Source organism: Juglans microcarpa x Juglans regia, chromosome 2D (assembly GCF_004785595.1).
Source record: "Juglans microcarpa x Juglans regia isolate MS1-56 chromosome 2D, Jm3101_v1.0, whole genome shotgun sequence".
NCBI lineage: Eukaryota > Viridiplantae > Streptophyta > Magnoliopsida > Fagales > Juglandaceae > Juglans > Juglans microcarpa x Juglans regia.
The window spans coordinates 39,733,715-39,760,284 of record NC_054596.1 but is presented as its reverse complement, the minus strand read 5'-3'; the positions used below and the strand labels follow the sequence as shown (position 1 = coordinate 39,760,284).

Below are 26,570 nucleotides of genomic sequence, written 5' to 3'. Positions count from 1 at the left end.
GAATAAAATATTATTAGAATATAATTTTTATTTTAGAATTTGAAAAATTTTGAATTGTTTATTTTATTTTGTGCGAGAATTTAAAAAAATTGTAATGATTAAATGAGATGAGATGAAAATTTTTATAAAAGTGAACGAGACCAAAGACTGACGAAATTTAAGTTACCACATTATTAACATTAGGAGGTACTCATTAAGACCCAATTTTAGATTACTCATACGTACTCATTAGGCTTTAAGTTTACTCTATTTGTCATTTGATGCAAATAATTTATAGGGAACATCCAAAAAGATGAACCAAATTATGGCTTGCTTGACCATTTCTCTTCAAGTTTCCCGACTTTATAATCATCAGGAAGAATAGTAAAAAGCTTAGATCATTAAAAAATAAATAAATTGGGTCTTAATGAGTACGGACTAATGTTAGTAATGTGGTAAACTTTCACAATTTCGAAAATATATTCTGTTCTTAATTGAGCTGTGTCTTTCAGTCTCTTCCTTGGGCTAGAAATGAGAGAGAAGTGTAGAAGCCACCTACCGCTACCAGTCTTTTTTATTACGCTAAAAAGAGTCCCTCATCGGAAGTTTCCTCCTATCGAGTACAAGCATTTACGTACAGAACACAACTGATGTGATTTCATAATTTTATTTTGATATTAAAAGGCAGATGAATTGAATTGAGTTGAAGTTATAATTATAAAGTTAAATAAAATATTATTAGAATATATTTTTAATATTATTTTTATTTTAATATTTAAAAAAATTAAATTATTTATTTTATTTTATGTAATAATTAAAAAAAATTATAATGATGAAATATGAAGTTTTCAAAATTTTGAAAGTTTTAAATTTTAGTCAAGCATACCAGTTTTCTATTTTACTGTTAAAAAATTTATTATTATTATTATTATTATTTTATAAATCCTGCAAAATAATAGCAAATTTGTCCTTTTCTTTTTCCTCACTAAATGGATAAACACGACATAAATTATTATGGAAAAAGGTAGGATTACCATCTTTCTACTATTTATTTATTTATTTATTTATTTTATTATTTATTTTATTTAATGATTAAGAAATTGATTATTAATAAAATTATATATTTTTTTAATTTTTTTAATGATTAAAGACGTTAAAAAAATACTTAAAATAAAATAATAAAAAAATCTAAATATACTATAAATAATAAATGCTTAGTAAAAAAATAATAATCCTATCGGTACCCATAAATTATTGATAGCAGGGCGTTTGCCACTGTGCTACACTACTCTCCTCTCCATTCTTTTTTATTATTATTATTATTATTATTATTATTTCCATAAATTTTAGATTTTGTGATTAGAAAAAAAAATATTTGATTTTTATTTTTTTGTTACGATTTCGAATATTAAAATTTTAATAAATTTTTTGACCAATAGTTAATAATTTCTATCAATGTAAAGACCACGTCACGGGTCACGAAAATGGCAAATCATGGATTAAAATGTTTTGTTACTGTTAGATATTAATTTAATTAAACTTTTAGGTTAGGTTTGGATAGTGAGTTGAGATGAGATAAATGTTAAAAGTTGAATAAAATATTGTTAAAATATTATTTTTTAATAATATTATTATTTTATAATTTAAAAAGTTGAGTTATTTATTATATTTTATGTAAAAATTTATAAACATTATAATGATAAGATGAGATAGGTTAAGAGTGTTATTCAATCCAAATTGAGTTATCTCGTGATAATAACATTTTTAATATATATATATATATATATATATATATATGTTGTCTTGGCCAACTTGGTATTACAAGATATATTGACAATGAATAAATCTTTTTAACAATTACTGTGCCAAATCCCACACCCTACACCCTACGTGTGAACCGACTTGCTGAGAGAGAGGACTTGGTGAGAGAGAGCTTGATGAGAGAGAGAGGGGGATCTGATGAGAGAGAGAGGTCGAATAGAGAGAGTTTGAGAAGAAAGAGAGGTCGAAGAGAGAGAGCTTGAAAAAAAAAACTGTCAAATATAGGGTGAATAGTGGTTGATGTATGACAAAATTTATCGACAATATATCACAATAGACATTAATGAATCTACCAAATTCACGAATCAGCAAGCACTAACATTGGTTTCTCTATATACATATACAAAATCACATCTTTTAGAAATTAATTTTATATATCAAAAAAACCTCTTACATTGAATTAAGCATTTTTGAGCCAAATAATAAAAAAAGATTATTATTATTTATTTTTTTCCTAATTTTTTTTATATTTTACAATTAGTACCATTGCAAATTCTATCATTCAGCACCCACTAGATTTTTTTTCTTAAAATTCTATTCATTGGTGGAGAGAGAGGGGAAGGAGAGAAAAAAATAACAAAATAAGATTTAAAGAGTGAACAATACATTTTTAAATTTGTAGAAACATTTTTCATAACTATATAAATTTTTAGATATGCATAATCTAATGCAGCCTAATTTAAGATCATATTATGTAAATATATAAATATATATAGATGCATAATCCAATACTAGTGTTCTAAATAAAAAAATATTTGGTAATCCGATAAAAATCAAGATATTACTAGTTTTGTGAATTGGGATTAATTAGGACATAATAAAATAGAAAAAACAAATGCAAAATTAATTTAAAAGAGAGAGTAGGGAATCCCGAGGACTGATGTGGATATATATCCTCTTTTGCTACTAACAAAAAAAAAAGCAACAGCACATTTATTGTCCAAAAATTATTAGCGCAATCCTTCAAATTTTTCGTTAAATTTTACTATTTATATATTTTATTTAGTTATATTTATTTTTACTTAATAATTAAAGAAGTGATTATTAATAAAATTATGTATTTTTTAATAATTAAAAATATTAAAAAATACTTAAAAAAATCGAAAGAATAAAAATAAAAAACTTATAACCAGCGATACGCCTAGCGGTAAACGCTGAGCGCCCGCTATCATAATCGTTCATTGTCTAAGCAGCACCCTCAACTTATCCGGTAAATTTTATTTTTTGAGAAATCATATTTATAATTAGAGGGTGTTCAAGTGTTGTTATTCATTTTAAAAGAAAGTGAATATATATAAAAAAATTATCGAATATTTTTTTAAAATGTTAAAAAAATATACAAATTCATTTATAGTAATTTTTTAAATATTTAAAGAAACAAAAATAAATACACCAACAGACTTGTAAAGTCAAAATGATCAGTTCCTACGGCTTTTATAGTACCCCCCACATTCACGTAAAGTCAGTGCCGTGTCTCTCGTGCTTCCTATTATTAATAATTTTAATTTTTTTCAAGACAGCGAGTATATTTGGCTTAATTATTTTCTACAATTTTTTTTTATTGTATTTCATAGAGTATATTTCTTTTAAATCTTATTTATTATTTTTAAACTTAGCCTAACAATTTGTCAAGCCAGTATTTATTAATTTTAAGTTATACTAAAAAATAATTTTTAGTAAACTAAAAAATAAAAAAGAAATAAAAATTAATATTATTCAGATGACTATGTAATTACCAAACACTGTCATCACTCGTTACCACTTTTTTTATTAAAAAAGAAAAGACACTAGAATTTCACCTTGTCACAAACACGACAACCTTCGTCTCAGAACTTGAGAAGTTGAGAAACTCCGAATCAGCTTTGACCCTGTCTCTCTCTCTCTCTCTATCTGTGTGTGTTCAGAGTTCAGAGCAGAATCCAGATGGTGTTCAACTGAAACACTCTAAAGAAGCATGTCCAGCGTCATCATCAGCACGGCCGATCCCAATGCCGACCGAGAGGACTCCATCACCGTCCCCTTGCTCTCCGGCCTACGATCCGTCCCCAACTCCTCCTCCCAAGTCGCCATCGTCGGCGTCAATGTCTGTCCCATCGAGAGCCTCGATTACGAGTATGTTCCAAGCACTTTCTTCTTTTTTTTCGGAATGGGTAAATCGTGATTGCTTGATAAAATGTTTTTTTATTTGAAAAATGGAAAAATTGCAGGATATTCGAGAATGAGCTGTTCAAGCAGGACTGGAGGAGCCGGGGAAAGTTGCAGATATTCCAATACACGTTTATGAAGTGGCTCTTGTGCTTCCTCATAGGTTTGATTGTCAGCCTCGTCGGCTTTTGCAATAACCTCGCCGTGGAGAATCTCGCCGGCATGAAGTTCGTCGTCACTTCTAACATGATGTTGGAGAGCAGGTGTTATATAATTTCACTCTGAATTTTGCACTTTGGTTCTGATTGGCTCGGTGGAAACTGTTAAATTTTCCCGAGACAAATAAAAGAGAATGATTGTTGAAAAATGGGACTCTGCTCTCTCTTTTTATTTTGTTTTGTTTTGATGAGCTCTGGGGAAGCTATTGATGGGTTTGGGAAATGTATTGGCAGGTATGGAATGGCATTTCTTGTATTTTCGGTGTCTAATTTCGTTCTGACTCTGTTCGCGTCTATAATTACGGCTTTTATAGCGCCGGCGGCTGCCGGTTCGGGTATTCCGGAAGTGAAAGCATACCTGAACGGCGTGGATGCGCCTGGAATATTTACGTTACGGACTTTGGTTGTTAAGGTAGGGAATTTTTATGTTTCTGATATTTTTATCAAATATTTTGGATTCTATGGCTTGCTTTCCTTTCCTTTTACAATAAGACCGGAGGCATGGGATTGCTGAATTAATTTGATTTTTTTTTTTTTTTATATATTATCTGATAAACGCAAGTCGAGGTATTATAAGTTTTGCCTACTTTCTTGAATCAGCTACTCCTTGATATTTATAGTATATGACATTTTCTAATACGAATCTACTAAATTGCTAAGAAGCATTTCTCCAATGCTAATCTTGAATCAGCTACTTGTGTTAGAGGTGTTGACTGCGATGAAATCCCTCCAATATTAATAAGCTAAACCTTTAAACTTTCATAAAGAAGGCATTCGGTATGTGTATCTCTACAACCTAAGTGTTGGCCCGCTGTTTGATACTTTGATTAGCTTTGAAACTCAAGTTGCCTACTTTCAGTTGAAGTTATGTAATTACTATTCTTACCAATATAGCATTCTTCTACAGACATTGAGTTCAAATGTTGCCAACCATCAGGCAGTTGAATGTTCGAGTGTTTAAAAAATCTTAGACATTTGGCAAGCTCAATATGTTTCTTGCAGAAATCCATGCAGTCCTTGTTTTGGAGAATGGTGAGAGTGCCTTATTTTTTTTTTTTCTGCTCAATGAACAGATAGTTGGCAGCATTTCCGCTGTATCATCATCCCTTCTTGTGGGAAAGGCAGGGCCCATGGTCCATACTGGTGCATGTATAGCATCATTGCTAGGTCAGGGTGGGTCAAAGAAATATGGTTTAACATGGGGATGGTTACGCTTTTTCAAGAATGACCGAGACCGAAGAGATCTTGTAACATGTGGATCAGCAGCTGGAATTGCTGCCGCTTTCCGTGCCCCTGTTGGTGGTGTGCTGTTTGCTCTTGAAGAGATGGCATCTTGGTATTTTAACATATTTATCTGTTCTTGTTCGCTCTGTACATCATAGTAATTTAATGTATCTCAATTTTTCACATGGTGATCGGAACTGGTGCAAAACCTTGAACTTAACAATTATATAGTAGTGCTCGCTATTTATTTTTATTTTTATTTTTTGTTTATGGATGGAATGACGCCTATATATGTGCAAACATTTCAGACATGAACACCAAATATTTATGCTCTAATACTCCCTTTTGGGGAGGTACACTTATTTTATTTTAGTTTAACACACTAGAAAGAAGAGCTTGTTACCTTTTCCGTACTTCGGAGTTTTTCCTGCATTATATATGGCAAGGTGATGGTTTTTTGCGTCATGGAAAAAGCACAGAGTTAGCCCTCTCCCATCTTGATGAAGATAGTATTTGATCCCTGAGGTCTCTATTAAGACCTCCTAAGGCTTTAGTAGCAAGCTGGTAGCCCCTTCTGGTGTGATTTTTTTATCTGTCTGTATTTTTTTGGTATACATGCATAGATGAGTGTTCACAACATGACCAAGCTAGCAGTAAGTATGCTAATTGTTTTGTCACACATGCTGGTCATGGCCTCATCATCTTGTCCTAAATCATGCCAAAATGTCTATTTGTTATTCAAGTTGTATGTGTTCGTGCAGCTTAAAGGGTGAAAATGCCAAAATTAAAGCATCCTTATTCCATAAAATACTAAGCACCGAGTTCTGTTCTACAGGTGGAGAAGTGCCCTTCTATGGAGATCTTTCTTCACAACAGCTGTTGTGGCACTAGTACTCCGTGCTTTCATTGATCTTTGTTTAAGTGGAAAATGTGGGCTCTTTGGTACAGGGGGCTGATAATGTTTGATGTCTACTCAGAATCTGTTTCATATCATCTTGTGGATGTGCCTCCTGTGCTTGCCCTTGGAGTTATAGGGGGCATATTGGGAAGTTTATATAATTTTCTTCTAGAGAAGGTTCTCCGAATTTACAATCTCATAAATGAGTAAGCCACCTTTTTCAGATTTGTGATGTGTACAATATTTTTAGTGTTATAAAATGTTGTGGCAACATATTATCTGAACTCACTTTTATATTTTGACTTTTTTCAGAAAAAGCATTGGTTACAAAATTTGTCTTGCTTGCTCGATCTCCATTTTCACATCTTGTCTTCTCTTTGGATTACCATGGCTTGCAACTTGCCGACCTTGTCCAGCTGATGCATCTGAGGCCTGCCCTACAATAGGCCGCTCTGGTAACTACAAGAAGTTCCAATGCCCCGCTGGTTACTATAACGATCTTGCCAGCCTCATTTTTAACACAAATGATGATGCTATTAGAAATCTTTTTAGTAAAGGCACCGATGATGAGTTCCAACACTCCTCAGTTCTCATATTCTTTTTTACTTGCTTTTTTCTAAGCATCTTTAGCTATGGGGTGGTTGCTCCTGCTGGTCTCTTTGTTCCTGTTATTGTTACTGGTGCATCCTATGGACGTTTTGTTGGAATGTTAGTTGGCTCAAACTCAAATCTTAACCACGGACTTTACGCTGTGCTGGGTGCTACCTCCCTTCTTGGTGGGTCTATGAGAATGACAGTTTCTCTCTGTGTAATTATCCTAGAATTGACCAATAATCTGCTATTGCTGCCATTAATAATGCTGGTACTTCTTGTGTCCAAGACTGTAGCCGATGCTTTCAATGGCAATATCTATGACCTTATCATGAAAGCAAAGGGATTTCCTTACCTTGAAACTCATGCTGAGCCATATATGAGGCAGCTGTCAGTAGGTGACGTGGTCACAGGCCCGCTTCAGCTCTTTCATGGGATTGAGAAGGTTGGTAATATAGTTCATGTTCTTAGGACTACAAGGCACAATGGCTTCCCTGTAATTGATGAGCCTCCGCATTCTGAGTGTCCAGTTTTGTTTGGTATAATCCTACGAGCTCACCTTGTTACATTGTTAAAGAAGAAAGCTTTCTTGTCCACCCCAGACTTGACAGGAGGCTTCAACGCCTCTAAGCAATTTTTAGCAGGGGATTTTGCAAAGAGGGGTTCAGGCAATGATGAAAAGATAGAAGATATAGATTTATCTGAGGAAGAGATGGAGATGTTCATAGATTTACATCCTTTTACTAATGCTTCACCTTATACTGTTGTGGAGACGATGTCCCTAGCAAAGGCTCTCTTACTTTTCCGAGAAATCGGTTTAAGGCACCTGCTGGTGATTCCCAAGATCTCTAGCGTAAGTAATTGTGTTATATTGTTTGCCCAATTTCACACCTTTCATGGGTGATTAGGTGGTCTAAGACACAGGTTACAAGTTTTTGATCTGGACAAAGTTATAGTGTAATCAATGCACGTACATAGGGCTCTAGCACAAGTTTGATGCTTTTCTGCGTACTTGACCTTGGTCATGTACTGCTACATTATTTCCTTTTGTTTTAGTCTTGACGCATGGATATTTTTCCATCAAGCATATGCAACTTAATTTATGCCATGTTTGAATAATATGCCGATTGTTGTCTCTTACCCTAAAAATTGAAGAGTTTGTCTTCCTGATTTATACCTTTCATCATGTATGTTACTCTTCCTCGGCCAATTTAGATTTCTTTGGCATATATTTTTCAAGAAAATTCGGTTTTTTCCTCGTCACAGTAGCTTGCTTATTTATCCATCTAGTTTTATTCATTTCTTGTGCTAATAATTTATTCATCTAGTATTTTCCATTTAAATTTAATGCTACTGCCAGTTTTGGTTGATACGATGCATTGTAGGGACTACACCATTAGAGGTGTTATTGCTTATTTGGTCCAGAGGAAACACTTATTAATTATCATTATTTCCACTGTAGCATTTCACTCACTATCTGCATCTAAATGCCTTGTTTCTTAATTGCAGAGATCCCCTGTGGTGGGCATATTGACAAGGCACGATTTCATGCCGGAGCACATATTAAGTTTGCACCCTATGCTGGCAAGGAGCCGGTGGAAAAGATTACGATTCCGGTTCCCACCTCTGAGTAAATTATTTTAGAGCACCTCAGCAAGCATTGAAGCTTAATTATGAGATCAAGTTTGTGAATAGTCTTACTGGAGCTGCTCAGATTACAGAATTACTAGAGGACCGGCTTTGATTTCTTCTTTTACAAAATCTTTACAAAATTTAGAGCTGAAGAGAGGGCCAGACAATTACAAATAATGTTTTGTTATATCATCAAATTTTATACATTAGATGATGCAATGAACGAAGTGTATGCTTCATGAACCCATTAGATGTGATAATTCTCAATGTTACAGGAAAATAAATTATAAATGCCCACTTTTGGGAAGGTTTTATCTTCTAGAGGTTAGAGTTGCAAAATGATCCCAGCAGTGAGAATATTGGCATGCAGCAGGTGAAATGTAGGGTAACCAGGTTGATAGAATAAAGTGCTATTTTATTCTCTCTTAGTCCCATTCATCATTCAAGTAAAACTTTCGAGGCTGTCATGAATAACATAGAAACAAAGGAGGTTAAGGTATAGAATCTTGCCCCCCTTGAACCCATATTCTTGTTCTCCACCGCCTGCTTTTCCATGACACCACTCTCGATTCTAATTATATGACATCATAGCAACGTTCAAAGGGAAGCAAAACTCTTAAATACATTCTCAATTCTACATGACAGCATAGTATGTGTTCAAGAATTAAGAAAAAAGCAAAGAACAAAAAAGTAAGATTTGTTCAAGGGAAAAATCTGCTTCGCCGTGTGAGCGCTGAAGAAAACACAATTGATTTACAAATGACAACTCCCAAATTGCAGTCAATGCCCTCTCCTTGCACTCTTAAGATAGTCTGCCCTTATTGCCCACAACTGTTCTCCCACTGATTTCATGTCTGGGCGATCGTCTCGAATCGGTGCTGCACAGTGGAAAGCCAAAGAAAACATTTTCATAAGAACCTCTGAATCGACGACTTCCTCCATCAAAGGATCCACCAATTCCACCACATTTCCTTCATTGTACTTGTTAAAGGCCTGCACATTATGAAATCCATTGAGAACTTAAATAATTGAATGTTAGCAGTAACTTTAAAATGCATGGAAAGCATAACTGAGCAACAAAGTAACAATAAAAGTGACATAGGTACCCTGCATTGGCGTTATGAGAGAATCAAGCCAACATCTGAAATAACTTAATCGTAGGACCAAATCAAGACTCCCAATGGAAATATAATATTTACATTTCCTAAACTCTTGGCAATCTCAGTCCAGCCAGAATTAATAGATTTAACTGGGCAAGGTTGGGTGGAAGGCTGACAGTAATAAATATGGCAAGGAGATAGGACTTTGGCCTCATCAATTCCAGATTGCAGCCTAGGTTACACCTGCACCAAGAATCATTTGATAGAGGCATAGTCGTAATTTTGGTGTTTCCATGAGATACACTCCATCATATCGGCGTTGTGTTTCACATGTATTAATGGTTATCCCATGTTCTGAGAGTAACATGAGGTTCCACAGTACTTCCACAACTGCCCCAAAATAATTTTTTTTAAGACAAAAAAACTCTGAATGTAATAGAATACATGCTTACCCATCTAAGTGTCACCCGCTCTTCAGGGGCTCTCTTCATATCCACAGGACGGTGACCTGTCAGAATCTCTATAAGTAAAATCCCAAATGAGTAAACATCACTCTTGGTAGTGAGTTGATAGGTCCTCATGTACTCAGGATCCAGGTAGCCAACTGTCCCTTTCACTTTAGTAGAAATGTGTGTTTGATCAGATTCCAGTGGACCAAGCCTTGCAAATCCGAAATCAGCCACTTTAGCCCTCATGCTCTCTGTCAGAAGAATGTTGGATGACTTGACATCCCGATGGATAATTTGCTTCTCTATAGCAACATCAGCAAAAGATTTGGCCGATTAGTATTAAATACATAAAGAAATGACAAAGGCTATAGGATATCTATGTCACATGAACACATGAAAGTGTCTAAATCACAGACTGAACATTATGCACTCATTGGAATAAGAAATGTTTTCGACAGACTATGATGTGGCATGCACCCAAAAGGCAAGTCTGGAAGAGGATAAGAGGAACATAGCTCTCAAGTAGCATGGTGTTTCAAGCATTCATGTTTCCAAATACAAGACTTCTATCATCATTTGTTGTCTACATGATGAATGGAAACCATTGACTGTGGAAACCATGGCTCCTCAGTGTAATAACTGTACAGGGTGATAGATACAGATCACTGCAACCCTCCTATTGATGATGATGCAGTTGCAGTAAGGCAAAGAGAGAAAAAAGAATAACATATAAAGCCATGTATAACGAGAATAATATTTCACTCCAAACTGAGACTAGGACATTGTGAAGTCTAGTATTCTATATCAAAAGTATCCTGGTAGATTCTACTTCTTTGTTGAGAAGATGAAGGAACAGTACGGAAAATGGGGAATGCAGCATAAATTCTAAAATCACTTGGTTGTAAGATTTTAATTTCATCCCCCCCCCCCCCCCCCCCCCAAAAAAAAAAAAAAAAAAACCCAAAGAATAGATAAACTAGGATTGCTTTAAAGAATTCCGATTATCCAAGAAACAAATCAATTAAACTGAATGTTAGGTACCTGCATATTGATGGAGATAAGTTAGGCCATGAGCAACGTCGATGGCAATTTCAATTCGCTGATTGAAATCCAGAATTTTTCCACGCTGACCTGCCAGTAATAGCAGCAAGACAGTTGACATCAAGGTGTTCTGGATTGAGATATTTGCCAATCTTATGATTACACTAATCTTACCATCCAAATGTTCTCTTAGAGTACCGTTTGGCACATACTCTGTGATGATTAGGCGTTCATTTCCTCTGTCAATATAACCTAGCAATTTGACTAGACTCCGGTGATCAATTTTGGCCAGAAGGTCAACTTCACTACTGAATTCTGTACGCAGACTCTCAAAGACTTCCTACACAATTATTTCATGTTAACACAAAGAAACTCCTTCAGAATGATAAATTGAATAATTAGATAGAGCTGATGACATGATACTTAATAATTGAAATCCCTTTAAGCAAAGCCAGCTTGAACTTAAAGTGACATTGGCGCTGAGCAAATATCAACACAAACTTTTCATAGCACCGAGACAAGACCTTGCAAAACTACAAGAACCCCAAACATCTGGCTCTCATAGCCCAACTGACTAGCTTCCAAGTCACAATTTGCAACTTAGTTTAATAAGATTGAATGACATTCATCAATCAAGTTGAAAGGAGATGCTAAATGCAAAGAACATTCCATTGCATGATGTTTCCTTCATTTTAACCTTTATTTCTGGGCAAGTAAAATCTGATTTCTTAATTCACGCTGATATCAAGTTCTTCCATAGGCTGGAGACAGCTATGCAGTTCTAATCAAAAGGTGGTTGTACTTTTCTTGATCTGAATGCTCTACCACACTAAATCGTTTAAAGGTTCAAAAAAATTTCTTCTTGATTTCCCAGAACGTAAGTTCTACCATTAATATAAAACTTCAAAGTTTCTTATTTACCAAAGACGGATTGAATAAGTGGTATATTCAACATAATTTAATGGAACTGATGCTACCTTCTTTGCCCGCTTTATGGCAACCACTTGGCCGTCTTCTAGCTGGGCTCTGTACACAGTTCCAAATCCTCCTTCACCAATTTGTAATGAGGGTGAGAAATTGCCTGTTGCTTTGGTAACCTGGCTCAGAGTGAGATGTAATGATCCAAGTCTAGTAAGTTTTGGTGACAATGAGAATTTGGAAGGGCTAGGTGATACTGGTACTCGACGTGGACTGGCTGGAATCTTTTCAGAAGTACAAATCACATCAGAAGAAGAAACTGAATCCACTGTAAGAACAAAAATATTCATTAGTCGACTATAGCCTTAAAAAGTAAGGAAGAACACTTCATCAGATCAAGCTAGCCAAGCTTGAACAATGTGGAGAACAGTACCATAATTGCAGAACACTGTAAATAGTCTAAATGTACAAGCTTGAGAGCCTTTTATTGACTCTTGCTTCTAAAGATAAAAATTAAAGATATAAGATAACTAGGAAACTTAGCCATATCAATTCATGGCTTGGAAATTATTAATTATCATAGATGACAAGATTCGTGATGAACAATTCTACTTACTTGAATGTGGCTCCTTAGAAAGAACAGTGTGGGATGTTGCTTTCCTTTTCCTTTGAAAGCAAGCACAGAGGGAAACACAACACAGAACCAAAACTCCAGTTGTTGCCATGCCAGCTATTTTTGGGGTTAACCGTTTGTGACCATTGGGATGATTGTTTTGGTAGCGGTTTTCCTGTCCTTCCTCCTTTTGTGAAAGTTTTCTTCCTATCTTAAATTCCAAATCAGCTGCAAAAACGTAACACTTGATTTAGGTTCTAAAATTTTTACTATAAATTCTGCAAGTCCTTTATAATGGCAAAATTTTACTAAACGTTATGAAATTACATTTCTAAACCAGAAACTGTAACCAACAAATCATATTGATATATACCTAGTGCAGGATCTGAATCACATCGATTACTTCCAAGGTATCCGTCGAATATGCAACCATCTGCACGATAAGATTGGAGGGCCTTGCAGAAAAAAACTTTGTCGACTGCATTCCCATTTATGTAAAACAGTTCACAAGCATTTGAATATGAATAGTCAATGTGATCAGCGCCACAAACCTTTGAATGGAAAATTTCTGAGGCATATATTCTTGGTAATTGCATCAATAACAACAGACTTAAAACAATTAGATCCATTCTGAACGAATAATGCACTCAACCTCCAAGTTCAAGAGCTAAATGATAATCAAATATGTCTTCTCTCTGTTAGTCACCAGAATCAAGGACTGAAAGGGAGATGCATATATAGAAACCCTTGTGCCCCAAGACTTAAACCAGATAGGAAGAGAGGTGGAAATGCAGCCTGCACTCTAATATTTTGAGTTCAAGGGTTCAAGTGCTCAAATCACTGGACTATCTTCATAATACTCAGTTCACCAAGTCGACAGGTGAGAGGAATTCAGGGAGTTAGAAGTTCAACAGCAACCAATAACTTCAAACAGATTCAACAAGGCAAGTTCAATCGCACCCAATCAATGCGAGACTTCAATATCCAATATAATTCCAATAGGATAAATTAAAACTCCGATGCAAAACGAAAATCCAAACGAGTTTCAAGTCTTCAAAAGTGCGCACTATACATGTACCTTCAATTAGTTCCCAAGTCCTCTACGCATGTAAGCTCAGGTTTTTGCCGTCTCCTGAGGATTAAAGAAAATCCTTCATCACCTAATTCACCAAATTGAAAAAAGAAAAAGAAAAAAAGAATCAAACCCAACCTGGCACAACAGTTACAAACCCAAACCCCAAGAACTGAAAAGGCTAAAATTCTCAAAATCGCATTGAATTGCTTGAAACCCAATTCACCAAAGGCAGAAATGAAACAAACCCTTATTGAGAAAAACATCTAAAGCGAAAGAATCCAGCATATATAAGATTAAAACAACAAGGTTAAACTCAAAGACGAAGCCACACATCAAAAGATACGAGAAGCAAACCTGAAGAGAGGCGGCTGGGTATGAAGAAAGCTGGGACAAAAACTAGTTTTGGATTGTTCTCGAATATGAAAAGGGAACAGCCATAGATGGGAAGCAAGACCAGACAGGCCTAATAAGTCGAGGAAGCAGACGGGGGAGACTGATGTAAACCAATGGCCGTCTATACTCTGTATCGCACGACGCACAATATGTATATATAAAATAAAACAGCCGCTTTGTTAAGACAATGTTGACCGTTACGAAAGTATTCGGATACCCGCATATGGACATTTCAGTCATTTCATTGGTCATTTACATGTGACCTTTTTGTAAAGTATCGTATGATAATTGATGGATAGCTTCTGCCAGCTAAATTACTCTATATGCAACATCAAACACTATCTCCCCAACAACATGTAAATTCTCCCTTAAAATTATGTGATTTAAGAATTTTAGATCATTGCAACATGAGGATTCTATAAAATAGACTGTTTAGATTTCCATAAACAGTACATGAAGAGTAAAGTAATTTTTTTTACCTTATATTTTCTTTTTGTTAAATTCCATACTGAGTGCAATAATCGTTCAGGGTACATTTAGTAAATGAGATGCGATGATAAATTATCAAGATTTCTCGCAATCTTTCCCCAAATATCGTTCATACAAAACGTTTTTCAATTTCAAGTTTTTAAAATTTTCATATAATCATTATAACATTTACAAATCTCAAAACAAAACTTAAAAATCAACATAATTTTTTCAAATTTTAAAATAAAAATTATATCGAAAAGTTATATTCAAAAGATTTTTTAACTTTATAATATTTGTATTCAACTTTTTTTCTTTTTATTTTTTATTTTTTTCCAAAATCTAATAAAACACTTTAACTCAAACTATTTTATTATTATTTACAAAATTTTGAGATAGTTCAAGTGTATAGAGATGGACACATAGGTAGTCTAACAGAGTTAGAGGTGTAACTGGTCTGGTTCGATCTGGTTTTGGACGTATATTAGAAACGAACCAGTATATACCGGTTTTGAGATTTGAAAAATTGATATCGCACCGGTTACACCTCTAAACCGGTACTTCCAATTTTACCGGTTTCTGTCTGGTTTTTTCGGTATATTATATATATTATATATAATATGTTATATCTATTATAGTATATAATAATATAATGATAATATATAGTTCTTTATTTAGGATTTTAAATTTTAATGTTATTTTAATTAGTAATTTAGCATATAATACAAGATTATTTTATATATAATTATAGATATTAGATATCAAAATTATATATCATATAAAAAATATTTTATATAATATAAAAAAATTTAAAATATATTTACATGAATCGCTCAAGTCCGATGTTAGGAATTATAGGGAATTTTTGGGTCGTTTTATATGGGCTGTCTTTTAGCAGTCGATATTTTCGACCATTGGATCGAATGGCTACTATCTCACGACATGTGCCACGTGGATGGTTGAAAATGGATAGGACCCTGAAGAGTTATGGTGGGAAACATATTACAGTTGCTTCACGATAGGGTGTGGAAAATGGTTCGGCGTGGTTTGAAAGACAAATTTTTTAATTTATTTTTTGTTCACATCGAGAAACAACATCGTATTGGATATAATAATTATTTTTTTATTACAATAATATAATCATCTTGAATTAAGAATTTGAAATTGAAATAAATAAATAAAAATAAAATTTTTTTTATTATTTATTTGTTTAATAAATAAATAAATAGTTAATTGATTATTTATCTGTTTAAGTCATCCGTACTCCAATGATATTGGATACCTTTGGTATAATTTAAAGGCGGCTTTATATATATATATATATAATTATTGCAAATTTTCTAATCAACAAATGTCCAAATTTTATCATCACATATACAGTCTGTCTGTTCAGAACTCATACCTTTTTTCTTTTTTTTTTTTATCCTAAAGTGTTGTATGTCACCTTTAATGTGTCTCCCCCCCACCTTTTGAAATAGAGAAAAGCAAATCCACTGAGGTCCATTTTGATGATGGGTCTCGATATAAATTAAAGAAAATATTTTTTAAAAATATTATATTTTTTTTAAATATTTAAGAATGTAAAAAAAGATAAATAAAAAATATCAAATAGTCTTATCGGGAGCCATTCTCGTGTTACACCCACGGTTCTGCTCTTTGAAATAAAAAAAGAATTGATGAACAAATTAGAAAATTATATAACTAAGGACTAGGTATTAAAATAGTTATTGTATTTTATCTTTTAGATTTTTCATTTTATTGTTTTGTTTATTTGGCTTTACTAACATAGAACTTGTCTGCTTCAATTTGCTTTGCCAATGATTAATTTTATAGACATGAAGTTATAAGGTTGGCTGATTTTAGTTTTATATAAGTTATTAGTTAACTTGTAATAGTTTCATTGTTTTTTTTTTCTAAAATATATAAAATTTTAAGATTCAATTGACGATAGAATTATAAAGCAAAACTAGTTCTTATCTTAAACAATGAAAAAATGTTTATTCACTCAATAATATCACAAGAGAAGACTGTGTTAGATCTACAAAAAGATTCTATAATAGAAAGTTTACAAACTGACATGTCTTAATGTAACATCCCGATCCTGAAAGTCTAGAGAGTTAACTCTTAATACTTAAAATCAACTTGAATAACACAATTATAAAATCTAGAAAATCTCATAAAATATTAATCCATTTAATCAATCCAAATATCTATGTTCCTCCATGGGGACAATAAAGAAAATTTCAATAACATAAATTAAAAACTCTCTAAAATTCGAAATTATCCTTAACTCATCAAATCAAAATATCTGAAAAATAAAATCAGTTTACTAACTACAACTCTGAAATAAGCATTTGTACCCTGAGACACTTATTATAATTCAAATTTCTTTTCATAATCAAATATGTATATTTTCCAAAAATAACCCCAGCTCATTTTATTTTAATGCAAAGTCTAGCATAGGAACCCCACTTACCTGGACTTCTTAGCTTTTTTCAGAAATTTCCTCAAAATGTTGAACAATAATTAATCGTTACCTATAAAATAATTACGTAATTCTCGTAAATTTTCAATTAATCACACATTTCGATATTTAATCCTAAGCTTCTAAAATAACCTATTTTAATCCTTCAATACCTAAAAATCCTCATAACCTTAAAATACCATCATTTTCTAAGACCATCAATATCCACCTAATCGAATTCATACTGAAAAAGAAAATTTATCGAATAAGTCTTACGATAATTATATAACTCAATAAAAATTAATATTCAAAATATCTAAAATACCAACAATATTTTATAAATAAAAAGAATACATTGGTTACTAAAATTTTCCATAAAATAAGTCATGAAAGATTCATCTCTTAAAAAAAATAGGTTTACTTCCTTTAATTAACAATATTATCAAAATACAATATAATACTTAATGAGACTTAAAGCAAAACCCATTTAAATATAAACCTAAAAAAAAAAAAAAAACTTCTCACCCGAAAACAATAGGTTAAAACTACCTTCCCCCCTGCCCCACACACACACACACACACACGGTTAAAACTAGTAAGTACCCAAGTTAAAATTTTGCTTATATATATATATATATATATATATATATATATATATATACGTACATATATATGTATATAACCTTGTGAAGAAAACTAATGATGAACAATACATGTATGAGTAATAGAAGTGCGGCGGTGGCAGGGACTTACATAAGGAGAAAACGCGGCAGCGTGCGACGGCTGGACTGGGTAGACAGTGGCGACTCGGCTGAAGAGCAGGCGTGCGGCGGAGATACTGTCAAGCTGGGCTAAGCACGAGAGAAAGAGAAAATAGAGAGTGAGAGAGCGAAGACCATAGCGTGCGGAAAGAAACAGAAACAGATCGTGAGACGGGAAGGAGGCGTTCGACGGAGGCTCACCGCGAGAAGAGAGAGAGAGCCGTGGTTGAGGCAGAGGGGTGCAGATTAGTGGCTATGAATGAAGGTGAGGTGGTGGTTGTGGTTCACGGTGCCCTCCAAAGATGCTATGTTTTTGGGAGATAAAACAGAGGCTCAACGGGTTGACTTCATGAAGAGGATGGTGGCGCACGATGGATTGGTTGAGCAGATGGGCTGGAGGGCGGTGCGCTATTTGCAAGTAGGAGTTGCTGGCTACGACTTCGAGTGGCAGGGCAGCGGCGTGAGGCTTCTTCGCGTAGAGGGTGACTCGTGATTATGATCTCCCTCTGCTGGCCGTGAGTGGAGGAGTTTTCCGAAGTGAGTTATCTTTTGGTGTTGGTGGTTTGCGGTGGAGGTTTTAAGGTGGCAAAGTCGACGAGCATCGAGTCGAGAACGCGAAGAGGCAGTGAACGAGAGGGAGTTAAGCATGGGTTGCGTCGATTACGTATGGGGGTAGTGAACGTAACAGAGCAGTTTCTCTGAGCATGGCCAATGTGTGCGTATAAATAAGATGTGAAAACTCTAGAGATAAGAGAGACGTGTGTGCGGATAAAAGGCTGAGTCATGTGTGTGCATGCATGCTGTGGACGAGAGGAAGACCTAGGGGAAAAAAGAAAAAGACGGAAAGAATAAAACATGCGGAAGTTAACGCGTGAAAGAAAAAAATAAATAAATAAAATAGATTAAAAATAAAATAGAATAAACTAAAACAGAATAAAAAAAATTTTGAGCTTGATTGAGTCCGGGTGTTACACTTAATGTGATATGTTAGATCTATTTTATAATAATAATAATATTAACAATAATAATAATAATAATAATAAAGTTTTGTAATCTATAGTATTATATTAAATTACATCAATTTGTATGTTTGTTTTTTTGAAATCTTTTTGTATACTAAACGTTTCTCCTATAAGAAAGATAAGGATGTTGGTCTACTAATGGTAGTAAAGTCTTCTGAAAACACTGTTATTATTTATTATTTTATCATTATTTTTCACCTATTTTTTACTATTATTCAATACTATAATTATTTTTTCACTATTTTTTTACTATTATTCACAGAATATCTGAAATCACCTTACTATTCAAACTCAATCTAAGATTTGAGTTGCAGCATCCACACTATCTGGAAGAAATGAATCAAGGAAAATGATAGATTCGAAGAAGAAAAAGAAGAAAGGGCCAAAAAAATGGAAAGTTCAGAAGCAATTGACTATGAGAATGGGTTAAAAAAAGAAAAAAAGAAAAATTGACTATGAGAATGGGAACTTAAGGGAGGCGTGAGGGTGAAAGGACGAGGAGAAGCGGCTGAAGGTGACATTGCCTTGTTATAGATCTTCACGTCAGTTAAATGTGGAAACATTTTATTGTTTAGGGTATTGATTTTGTTATTTTGTGATGGGCTAATTTGGATAGTAGAGTATTTTTATAATTAAAAATATTTTATTATTATTTATTATTTTATACTTATTTTTTATTACTATTTACTAGTATTAATATTTTATTAATATTTTTCATTACTATTTAATATTTTATTATTACTATTTATAGAATTTGTGAGATCATTTTACAAAACATTGAACATGCACACAAAATTTGCAGAATGCATAAATATTGCACAAAAGTGTTTAGAGCCCATTTCTCAGTCAATATGGGCCAAAAGATTAGATTGGTCTGGGTTGGCTATGCTTGCTTCTATGGTTTCAGCCAATTGTTTTTTTATTTAAGCAAACAAAGATTATCTGCTTCTCTGATTCAAAAATGCAATCTCTAGTTAAGCATAAAATCATCCCTTTATTTTAATAATACCTTTTATTTATCCTAATTATTGTCATCTCTAAACACATTTGACTTGATGATGTGGCACATTTCAAAGGAGTGTTATTAATGTGGTTGATAGAATAACCCATTTGAAATGTGTTGTATCACTACGTGTGACTGATGAAAATAATAATTAAGATGAAGAGTAGTATTGTTCTTTCCTTTTTTAGTTAAGAAAAATTACCAATTTAGTTAAAACATTCGAATCTTAATCATAACACGTTGAGCATTCTCGAGTCAAGACGGTCTTAAGAAACATCAAAGGACAAAACCTCAATCATTATGTTCTTGTTTCATGAAATCAAGAAATAGCAGCATTAGCACTCTTAAATTCACTGCCCAACCAACCAACGTGCCATGAAACTTCTCTTATTACCATTATCAATATAGGACAATATATCATCCATCCACTATTAAATCCTCTCTTTTCTTTTCATTTTTCTCCTCAAACAAAATGAAGATATCTGAGTTGTAGTGTTGATGGGTTCTCACGTGATTTCTATATATGGACCATAGAGTGCTACAATAGCCCTTTCAACCTATCCAAATCCCCTTGACCCAATATTCTAAGATCATGTGGGTTAAGGTTTTAGGCCAGAGATGCACCAAGCCGATTTAGTAGCCAACTTATAAATCCAAAGGCCTGTCCTTTCTTTCAAAATACGTTTGCGTGCTGGTATCTTGATGGGATTGTAGTGATGGACTACTCCACCCGAGATCAGTAACTATGGTTCAAACTCAAAAAGAGAAGCTACGCTGGCAGCTCCTCCCCCACTTTTAGGGAGAGAAAAAAAAAAAAGCAATCCCAAATTGGTCTAAATACCTCCATTATATATATATATATATATATATATATATAAATATATAAATATTATAAGACTCGCGTCTGTCTCTCTATTTTTTTAATATTAAAACTCAATTCAAACTTTTAAAAATCATATTTTTTTTTCTCAACAAGTAAAGCATTTATCGATAACTTAATAGATACAAGACAAGTTTGGTGAGGTGAGAATTTCCTACAGTCTTTCTAAAACCAACACACATTATAATACAAAAATAAAAAAATAAAGAAGATGATTGGAGCTAAAAGATTAACTCCCATCTAATTCTCATAAGAGGAGACTGCTTAGTAAAGATTTTTTAATAATTTAATAAACAAACTATAAAACTGCAGCTAGAAACTGTAATTTTTAAAAGATCATCTTTCTCAGTAGTCTGTGCGATAAATAACAGTTAAAGTTATTTATGGAATCATAAATTAAATATGTCGGTTTTTTTAAGAAGACAGCCAGTGTTAAACAAATAATTAGGTCGTCTATGGTATAAAGTAGTACCATTGACGTAACCCATTAGGCATTTGATATGTATCCTCGCTTGTGGCATTTTCAGTCAATTACCATCTAAATGCCGATTTGACCTAGATTTTTATATAATAAATACATACATACATATATATCTCTATTATTATATAAGTGGCTATTAAACAGAACCTAATGGAAATTCTTGTTTTAATGGAGCTACAGTAATTTTCGTTTGATATTCTTGAATAAATTTCAGCAATTGAAAGTTAAATAGACCCTTGCTCTGGTAGCTGCTTTCTTTGTCTGCATGACATTATCATAAGAAAAGATTTCCATGCTTAAATGTGGATTTTGATACTAGCAAAACCTTCCTTTTTTTCCCGTGCGTTTATATGATCAAATACATCTACTTTGACCTTTTACACCCTTAAGGCATAATAACTTGCTTTCACATCTTTACTACCTGATTTAGCTTTCACATCTTTAATACGCAGAGCTGTTACCCAAAAACCAGTAGGGCCATTTACAACAACTTTGGGAGCAGTTATTTTAGTCAGTTTCCAGTTTTTCACGTCTTTATCCATTGAGCTTTCACATCTTTATTACTTGATTTAGCTTTCACATCTTTACTACTTGATTTAGCTTTCACATCTTTAATACGTAGAGTTGTTATCCAAAAACCAGTAGGGCCTTTACCTTTGATAAAAATGCATGGAACCCAACTGGAGTTTATGCATTTGAAAGGAACTTGTCAAATATCTTTATGCTCTTGCTCCTGCTTTTCTGTCGTCTAATTTGCTGGTGCCTGTTTACTGAGAAAGCAGGTTCATGTCTTTTGTGCTATTGTGTATACGAACAAAGATTTTTTTTTCTGCTCGACAGGTTGTATGACTCAGAAGGTCAGTCTGCAGGTTGTATGCCTACTTTTTCTTATCTTTTAGTCAGTTTTACAGTTTTTCACATTATCCATTGAGTATTACCTTTTGGAATTTCTCATCAAGATATTTTCTTTAATTGTTATCTTCACAATTGTTATGGCATAAATTTCTTTTGGAGTAGAATATGAGATTTTGATAGTTTAGCAGCAGTACATCTTATTCATCTTTTTTTTCAGATTGTCTTGAGGATGATTATCTCAAGAATAAAGTTGATTCACATTATGAGAAGGAGTAATCTTTGATCTGAAATTCCCATAAACATGTACATGGTAAGAAAGGATCTTGCTACGACTTCCTTCACACATGAGAGCTCATGAAATGCTAGGGGTGTCAAATCGTGTTAACGGGTCGTATTCGTGTTGTGTCAAGACATGTATATTATACTATATAGGTCAACCCTAATCCTACCCGTTAAGCTTATCGTGTCAAAATCTCAAACTCTAACACGACCCATTAACATAACGGGTCGTGTCGTGTCAACCCGTTTTGACCCGTTTATGTAAATGGATTGAAAAAGACCCAAAATTAACCCATTTTATTTAGTTAAGTTTAGCATAATTTTATATAAATATTAAAATCACAATATCTATAAAAAAAATATAAAACTAACTACAAGTCCAAAATTACAATCTAAACAATAAAAATATCGAAATTAAAGTCCCAACAATTTTATTTTTTAGGTATAAGGGTATAATTGTAACTTTAACTTTCTTAACGGGTCATAACGGGTCGATCCGTTATCAATCCGTTAAGCTATCGTGTCTTAACGGGTCAACCCGTTTTGACCTGAACCTGTTAAGGGTAAACCCTAACCCGCTTTTATCGTGTCGTGTTCGTGTTGGGTTAACGGATCGTGTTACATATTGCCACCCCTATGAAATGCATTATGTTTACTATAGATCTCGATTGTTGATATATTTGGGTGTATTCAGACCTTTCGTAGTCCTTCCATTCCTTTTCAAACAGAGAATGGAAATAAAGGGGAGATAAAAAATATTTCTGCTAACTTAGTTGCTTGCTTTTAATTATACCTTCTTTGTTATGGACCGTCAAATTAGATACCCTTACAAAGTTTGTTAATTTTCTTTTACTAATAAATTGAATTAAATTAATCCCATGCATTTTGTAACATTAATAGTAGAACTCATGTATTCAGGGTTGGTCAAATTCAATATTTGAAAGTACTGTGTACACTGTTGCAGGAGGATGGAGATGGATATTGATAGGAATCGTTAAATCACTACTGCAGCTTTGGAAACGGTGATTTTAAGTCAACCATACTTTTTCACATCTTTATCCGCTGAGTGGTAAGATATTTTAGGTTTATTATTTTTATCCTTTATATTTTGCCAGTTGTGTTAGTAAACTATTTTTATGCTTTTTCTCTTTTGCAGGTTGTATGTTTTGTCTTTTATCGAGCCACTACACAGTAAATTCTTATTCATCCGTATAAAAGTTGTGTGTTGTATTGGACCTCTTTTATCCTTCTTTTTTATTCTTTTGTGTCCCTTTTTGTGAGGATGTAAATGTCTTTTGAGTATTAGACAAATGTGCCCAACGCACTTTGCACATTAAATCACTGCTAAAATTTATTAGATAATTTATTAATCATTTTCCTTTTGTAAAAGATCATATAATTTTTGTAAAAAATCTGAACTAGGCAAACGTCCCTTGAACGTTGCTCTATTACTAGTGTGTGTATATATATATATATATATATATATATATATATAGTTTTGGCTATATATGTTCAATGCTGAGCATCTAAAGGTTTCTATTTATTTATTATTATCTCGTTGATATATGTTAGAAATCTTATGAATCTCGTTTAGGGTGAGTTTGGATCTCAAACTCATTTCAATTCTTTTCAATTTATTATTATAATTTTTTTAAATTCTTATACAAAATATAATAAATAATTTAACTTTTTTAAATTTTAAAATAATAATAATATTAAAAAATAATATTCTAACAATATTTTATCATTTCAATTCAACTTAGTTAAACATCCAAATGCAACCTTAATTTATCATTTATAATTTTTTCTTGTGCGCAGCATCCAAAAGATTTATTCAGACAATTATAAATATTGTACAAGTCATTTCACGTGTCTATATCTCTTACTTTAAATCTTTAAATTTAAATAAAAAATCTTTAAAAATCTAGAAAAAATATATTGTCCTCGCCACTTGTTTTTTCGAAGACAAACACAAGTACTCTTCACACTTGTTGACCACTTTGCCACACTTCCACTCAATATCTCCTTAACCTTTGCTAAAGTGGAAGTAAATAAACATTGAGTTCATAACATATTAATGTATATCTTAGATTTTAAACTCTATTTTTAAAACTAAAAGGGTAAAATAAGAAAACAAAACAAGAGTTAGATTATGTCATGGGAATGCGAGAATATATATAAATGATATTTGCAGTATTATGGAGTGCAAGTCTCGTGCACATCTTTTAAAAAATATAGATAAATCTGATATTTATATGAAAAAATTATTTTTTTAATGGTAGATCTTACTTTTTTTTTCTAAAAAAAAAGTGCAAGATTTATACATCTTATAACTGTATCTAACATTACTTATATATATATATATATATTTATATAGACGGTGCAGCATCCACGATAAAGGATACGAATGGTGTACAAATAGCGTTTTTTTTTAAATCGTTTGTATTAAGAAAACAAAGATAAATACACACAAATCGAAAAAAACACTAATAAGTGGGAGTATATTTTTCATATATATATATATATCTCCTTATACTTAAAAGAGCCTATCGCGTCACGAACAGTAATTTTGTTTGACACTTTCTTTTTTCACTTATGTCCCTCTATACATCCTCACAACAATTATCTTCTTCACAAAATCACCGTAAATCATCACAAAATTACCACACAATAGAGCAAGGGAGTTGCAATGTGGTTGTTAGAGGCGGCATACGTCGGTGTCTTGGTGGTCCTACGATGGTGGATCTGGGATTCCGTGAAAAGAGAAGGTATGAGAGGAGCTGTGGCTTCTACTGGAGGAAAGAAGGAAGGGGAAGGGTCGTTGGTGAAGGAGGAGGCTGGTGGTGATGGTGCGGTTGCGTGGGGGTGGCCCAGGGAGAAGCCCGTGCGTGTAGAGGGGCTGCGTGCGTGGGGCTTGGGAGGAGCTACAGGTGGTGATGGAAGTGGTCCATGGCGTGAGAGGAACTCGGTGGTGGTGCTTGGTAGAGCTGAGGTTGATCCGCGGTGGCGTAAAGGTGGAGAACCCGTGTGTCGAGACCCATTTCGGGTTGCTCGCATGCGGTTGAGTGAGGAGCTGCAAAGGGGCTTCGACTATGGGTTTGGTCACCGGCGTGAGGGGAAGCTGGTGAGGTGATCGGTGACATCGTAGGGTGGCGCACGGTGGCGCTGGGCTGCTTGAGGGAGGAGATCGAGTGAGAGAGATGGAAGACATGCAGCTGCTAAAGGGGAAAGAGAGAGAGAGGAAGTGTGATGCCCCCAACCTCCGCTTGGGATGGAACTAAGACTTAGGGTATCGGGACATGTAACACAAGATTACATATCCCTGTTCGTGACAGTTAATATGAAATGCATCATAGTATGCATCTAGCAGTATGCAATAATCGCAACAAATAGAAGGGTGAAAACAAAACTTATGCCAGAATAACTTAAACATCTCAATTTCATTAGAAATCATCAAGTTCAAAGTACCGACATAGCATAGACTTAAGTACAAAGTTAAATCATTCTTTTCATGCGATCTAAGGCATGAAGGACTAGGGCTATAAACATGATAATCAAATTTAGTCTCTTCTTGAGGTCAGGCTCTTGATACCCAGTGCTCCATCTAGTCCGTCCTTTTCGTCTTCTAACACAACTTCTATCATTCCAAGTGGAATGACAGTGAGTCCACAAGGGGTGAGATATACATAAAATTTCAGTAAGTTAACAACCAACTTGTACAAAGATAAATCATGCATGAAGAATAATAAATATGAAATGCATGAAATATAGAAAAATGTGTGTATGTCTCCCATCCAGATTCCTCAACATCATTACAAAAATGGAGACATACATTTTCATTCAAAGAACACTTTTACTTTAATTTGTCAAAAGATAACATTTTCATCATTTTTAGCAATTAATAAATTAATCATAATGTGTGGTATCGTCACAATTCCCCATATGCACTGTGAGTACCTACCAGTGACCGTAGTACAACTCACGTTGACACTACATTATCTGCATACTCGTTCTCAATGCATTGGTAACATAATATCATAACATGTACACTCACTAGCATTATGTGTCATAATATATGGTTTTGCTTCGGCGTTCTTTGAAAAGAACCCATTCGAAGCCCATTGAATATTCTTCATTTACCACTCCATTTTTTACTCACTCCAAAATGGACAGAGGAGTTTTCCTACGATAATTTCTCATTCTAGTCTTTGGGGTCGTGATAAAATTCATTTACATGTTATATTCGAAAACTGTGTTTCA

The 26,570-nt window shown here is 33.6% G+C and overlaps 2 protein-coding genes across 3 annotated transcripts; one reads left to right on the top strand and one right to left on the bottom strand.

The window, feature by feature from the left end:
* The first annotated feature begins 3,584 nt into the window (after positions 1 to 3,584).
* On the top strand, positions 3,585 to 8,815 carry LOC121248728 (putative chloride channel-like protein CLC-g). Its single transcript, XM_041147286.1, is given in 8 exon segments — positions 3,585 to 3,912; positions 4,008 to 4,208; positions 4,398 to 4,575; positions 5,237 to 5,499; positions 6,223 to 6,338; positions 6,341 to 6,491; positions 6,598 to 7,729; positions 8,386 to 8,815. Coding segments are annotated over 8 exon segments (2,334 nt in total). The 5' UTR covers positions 3,585 to 3,754; the 3' UTR covers positions 8,521 to 8,815.
* A 396-nt stretch (positions 8,816 to 9,211) lies between these two features.
* Positions 9,212 to 14,235, bottom strand: LOC121248729 (calmodulin-binding receptor-like cytoplasmic kinase 3). Of its 2 annotated transcripts, none has more exons than XM_041147287.1 (8): positions 14,059 to 14,235; positions 13,003 to 13,789; positions 12,633 to 12,857; positions 12,076 to 12,344; positions 11,273 to 11,438; positions 11,099 to 11,188; positions 10,061 to 10,359; positions 9,212 to 9,501 (listed from the first exon to the last, which is right to left on the bottom strand). In XM_041147287.1, the coding sequence occupies exons 2-8, from the start codon at positions 13,256 to 13,258 to the stop codon at positions 9,289 to 9,291; spliced, it is 1,518 nt and encodes a 505-aa protein (XP_041003221.1). In that variant the 5' UTR covers positions 13,259 to 13,789; positions 14,059 to 14,235; the 3' UTR covers positions 9,212 to 9,288. The 2 variants fall into 2 exon arrangements, with proteins under 2 accessions (XP_041003221.1, XP_041003222.1); XM_041147288.1 differs by having other exon boundaries at positions 13,003 to 13,761.
* Between the last annotated feature and the right edge of the window lie 12,335 nt (positions 14,236 to 26,570).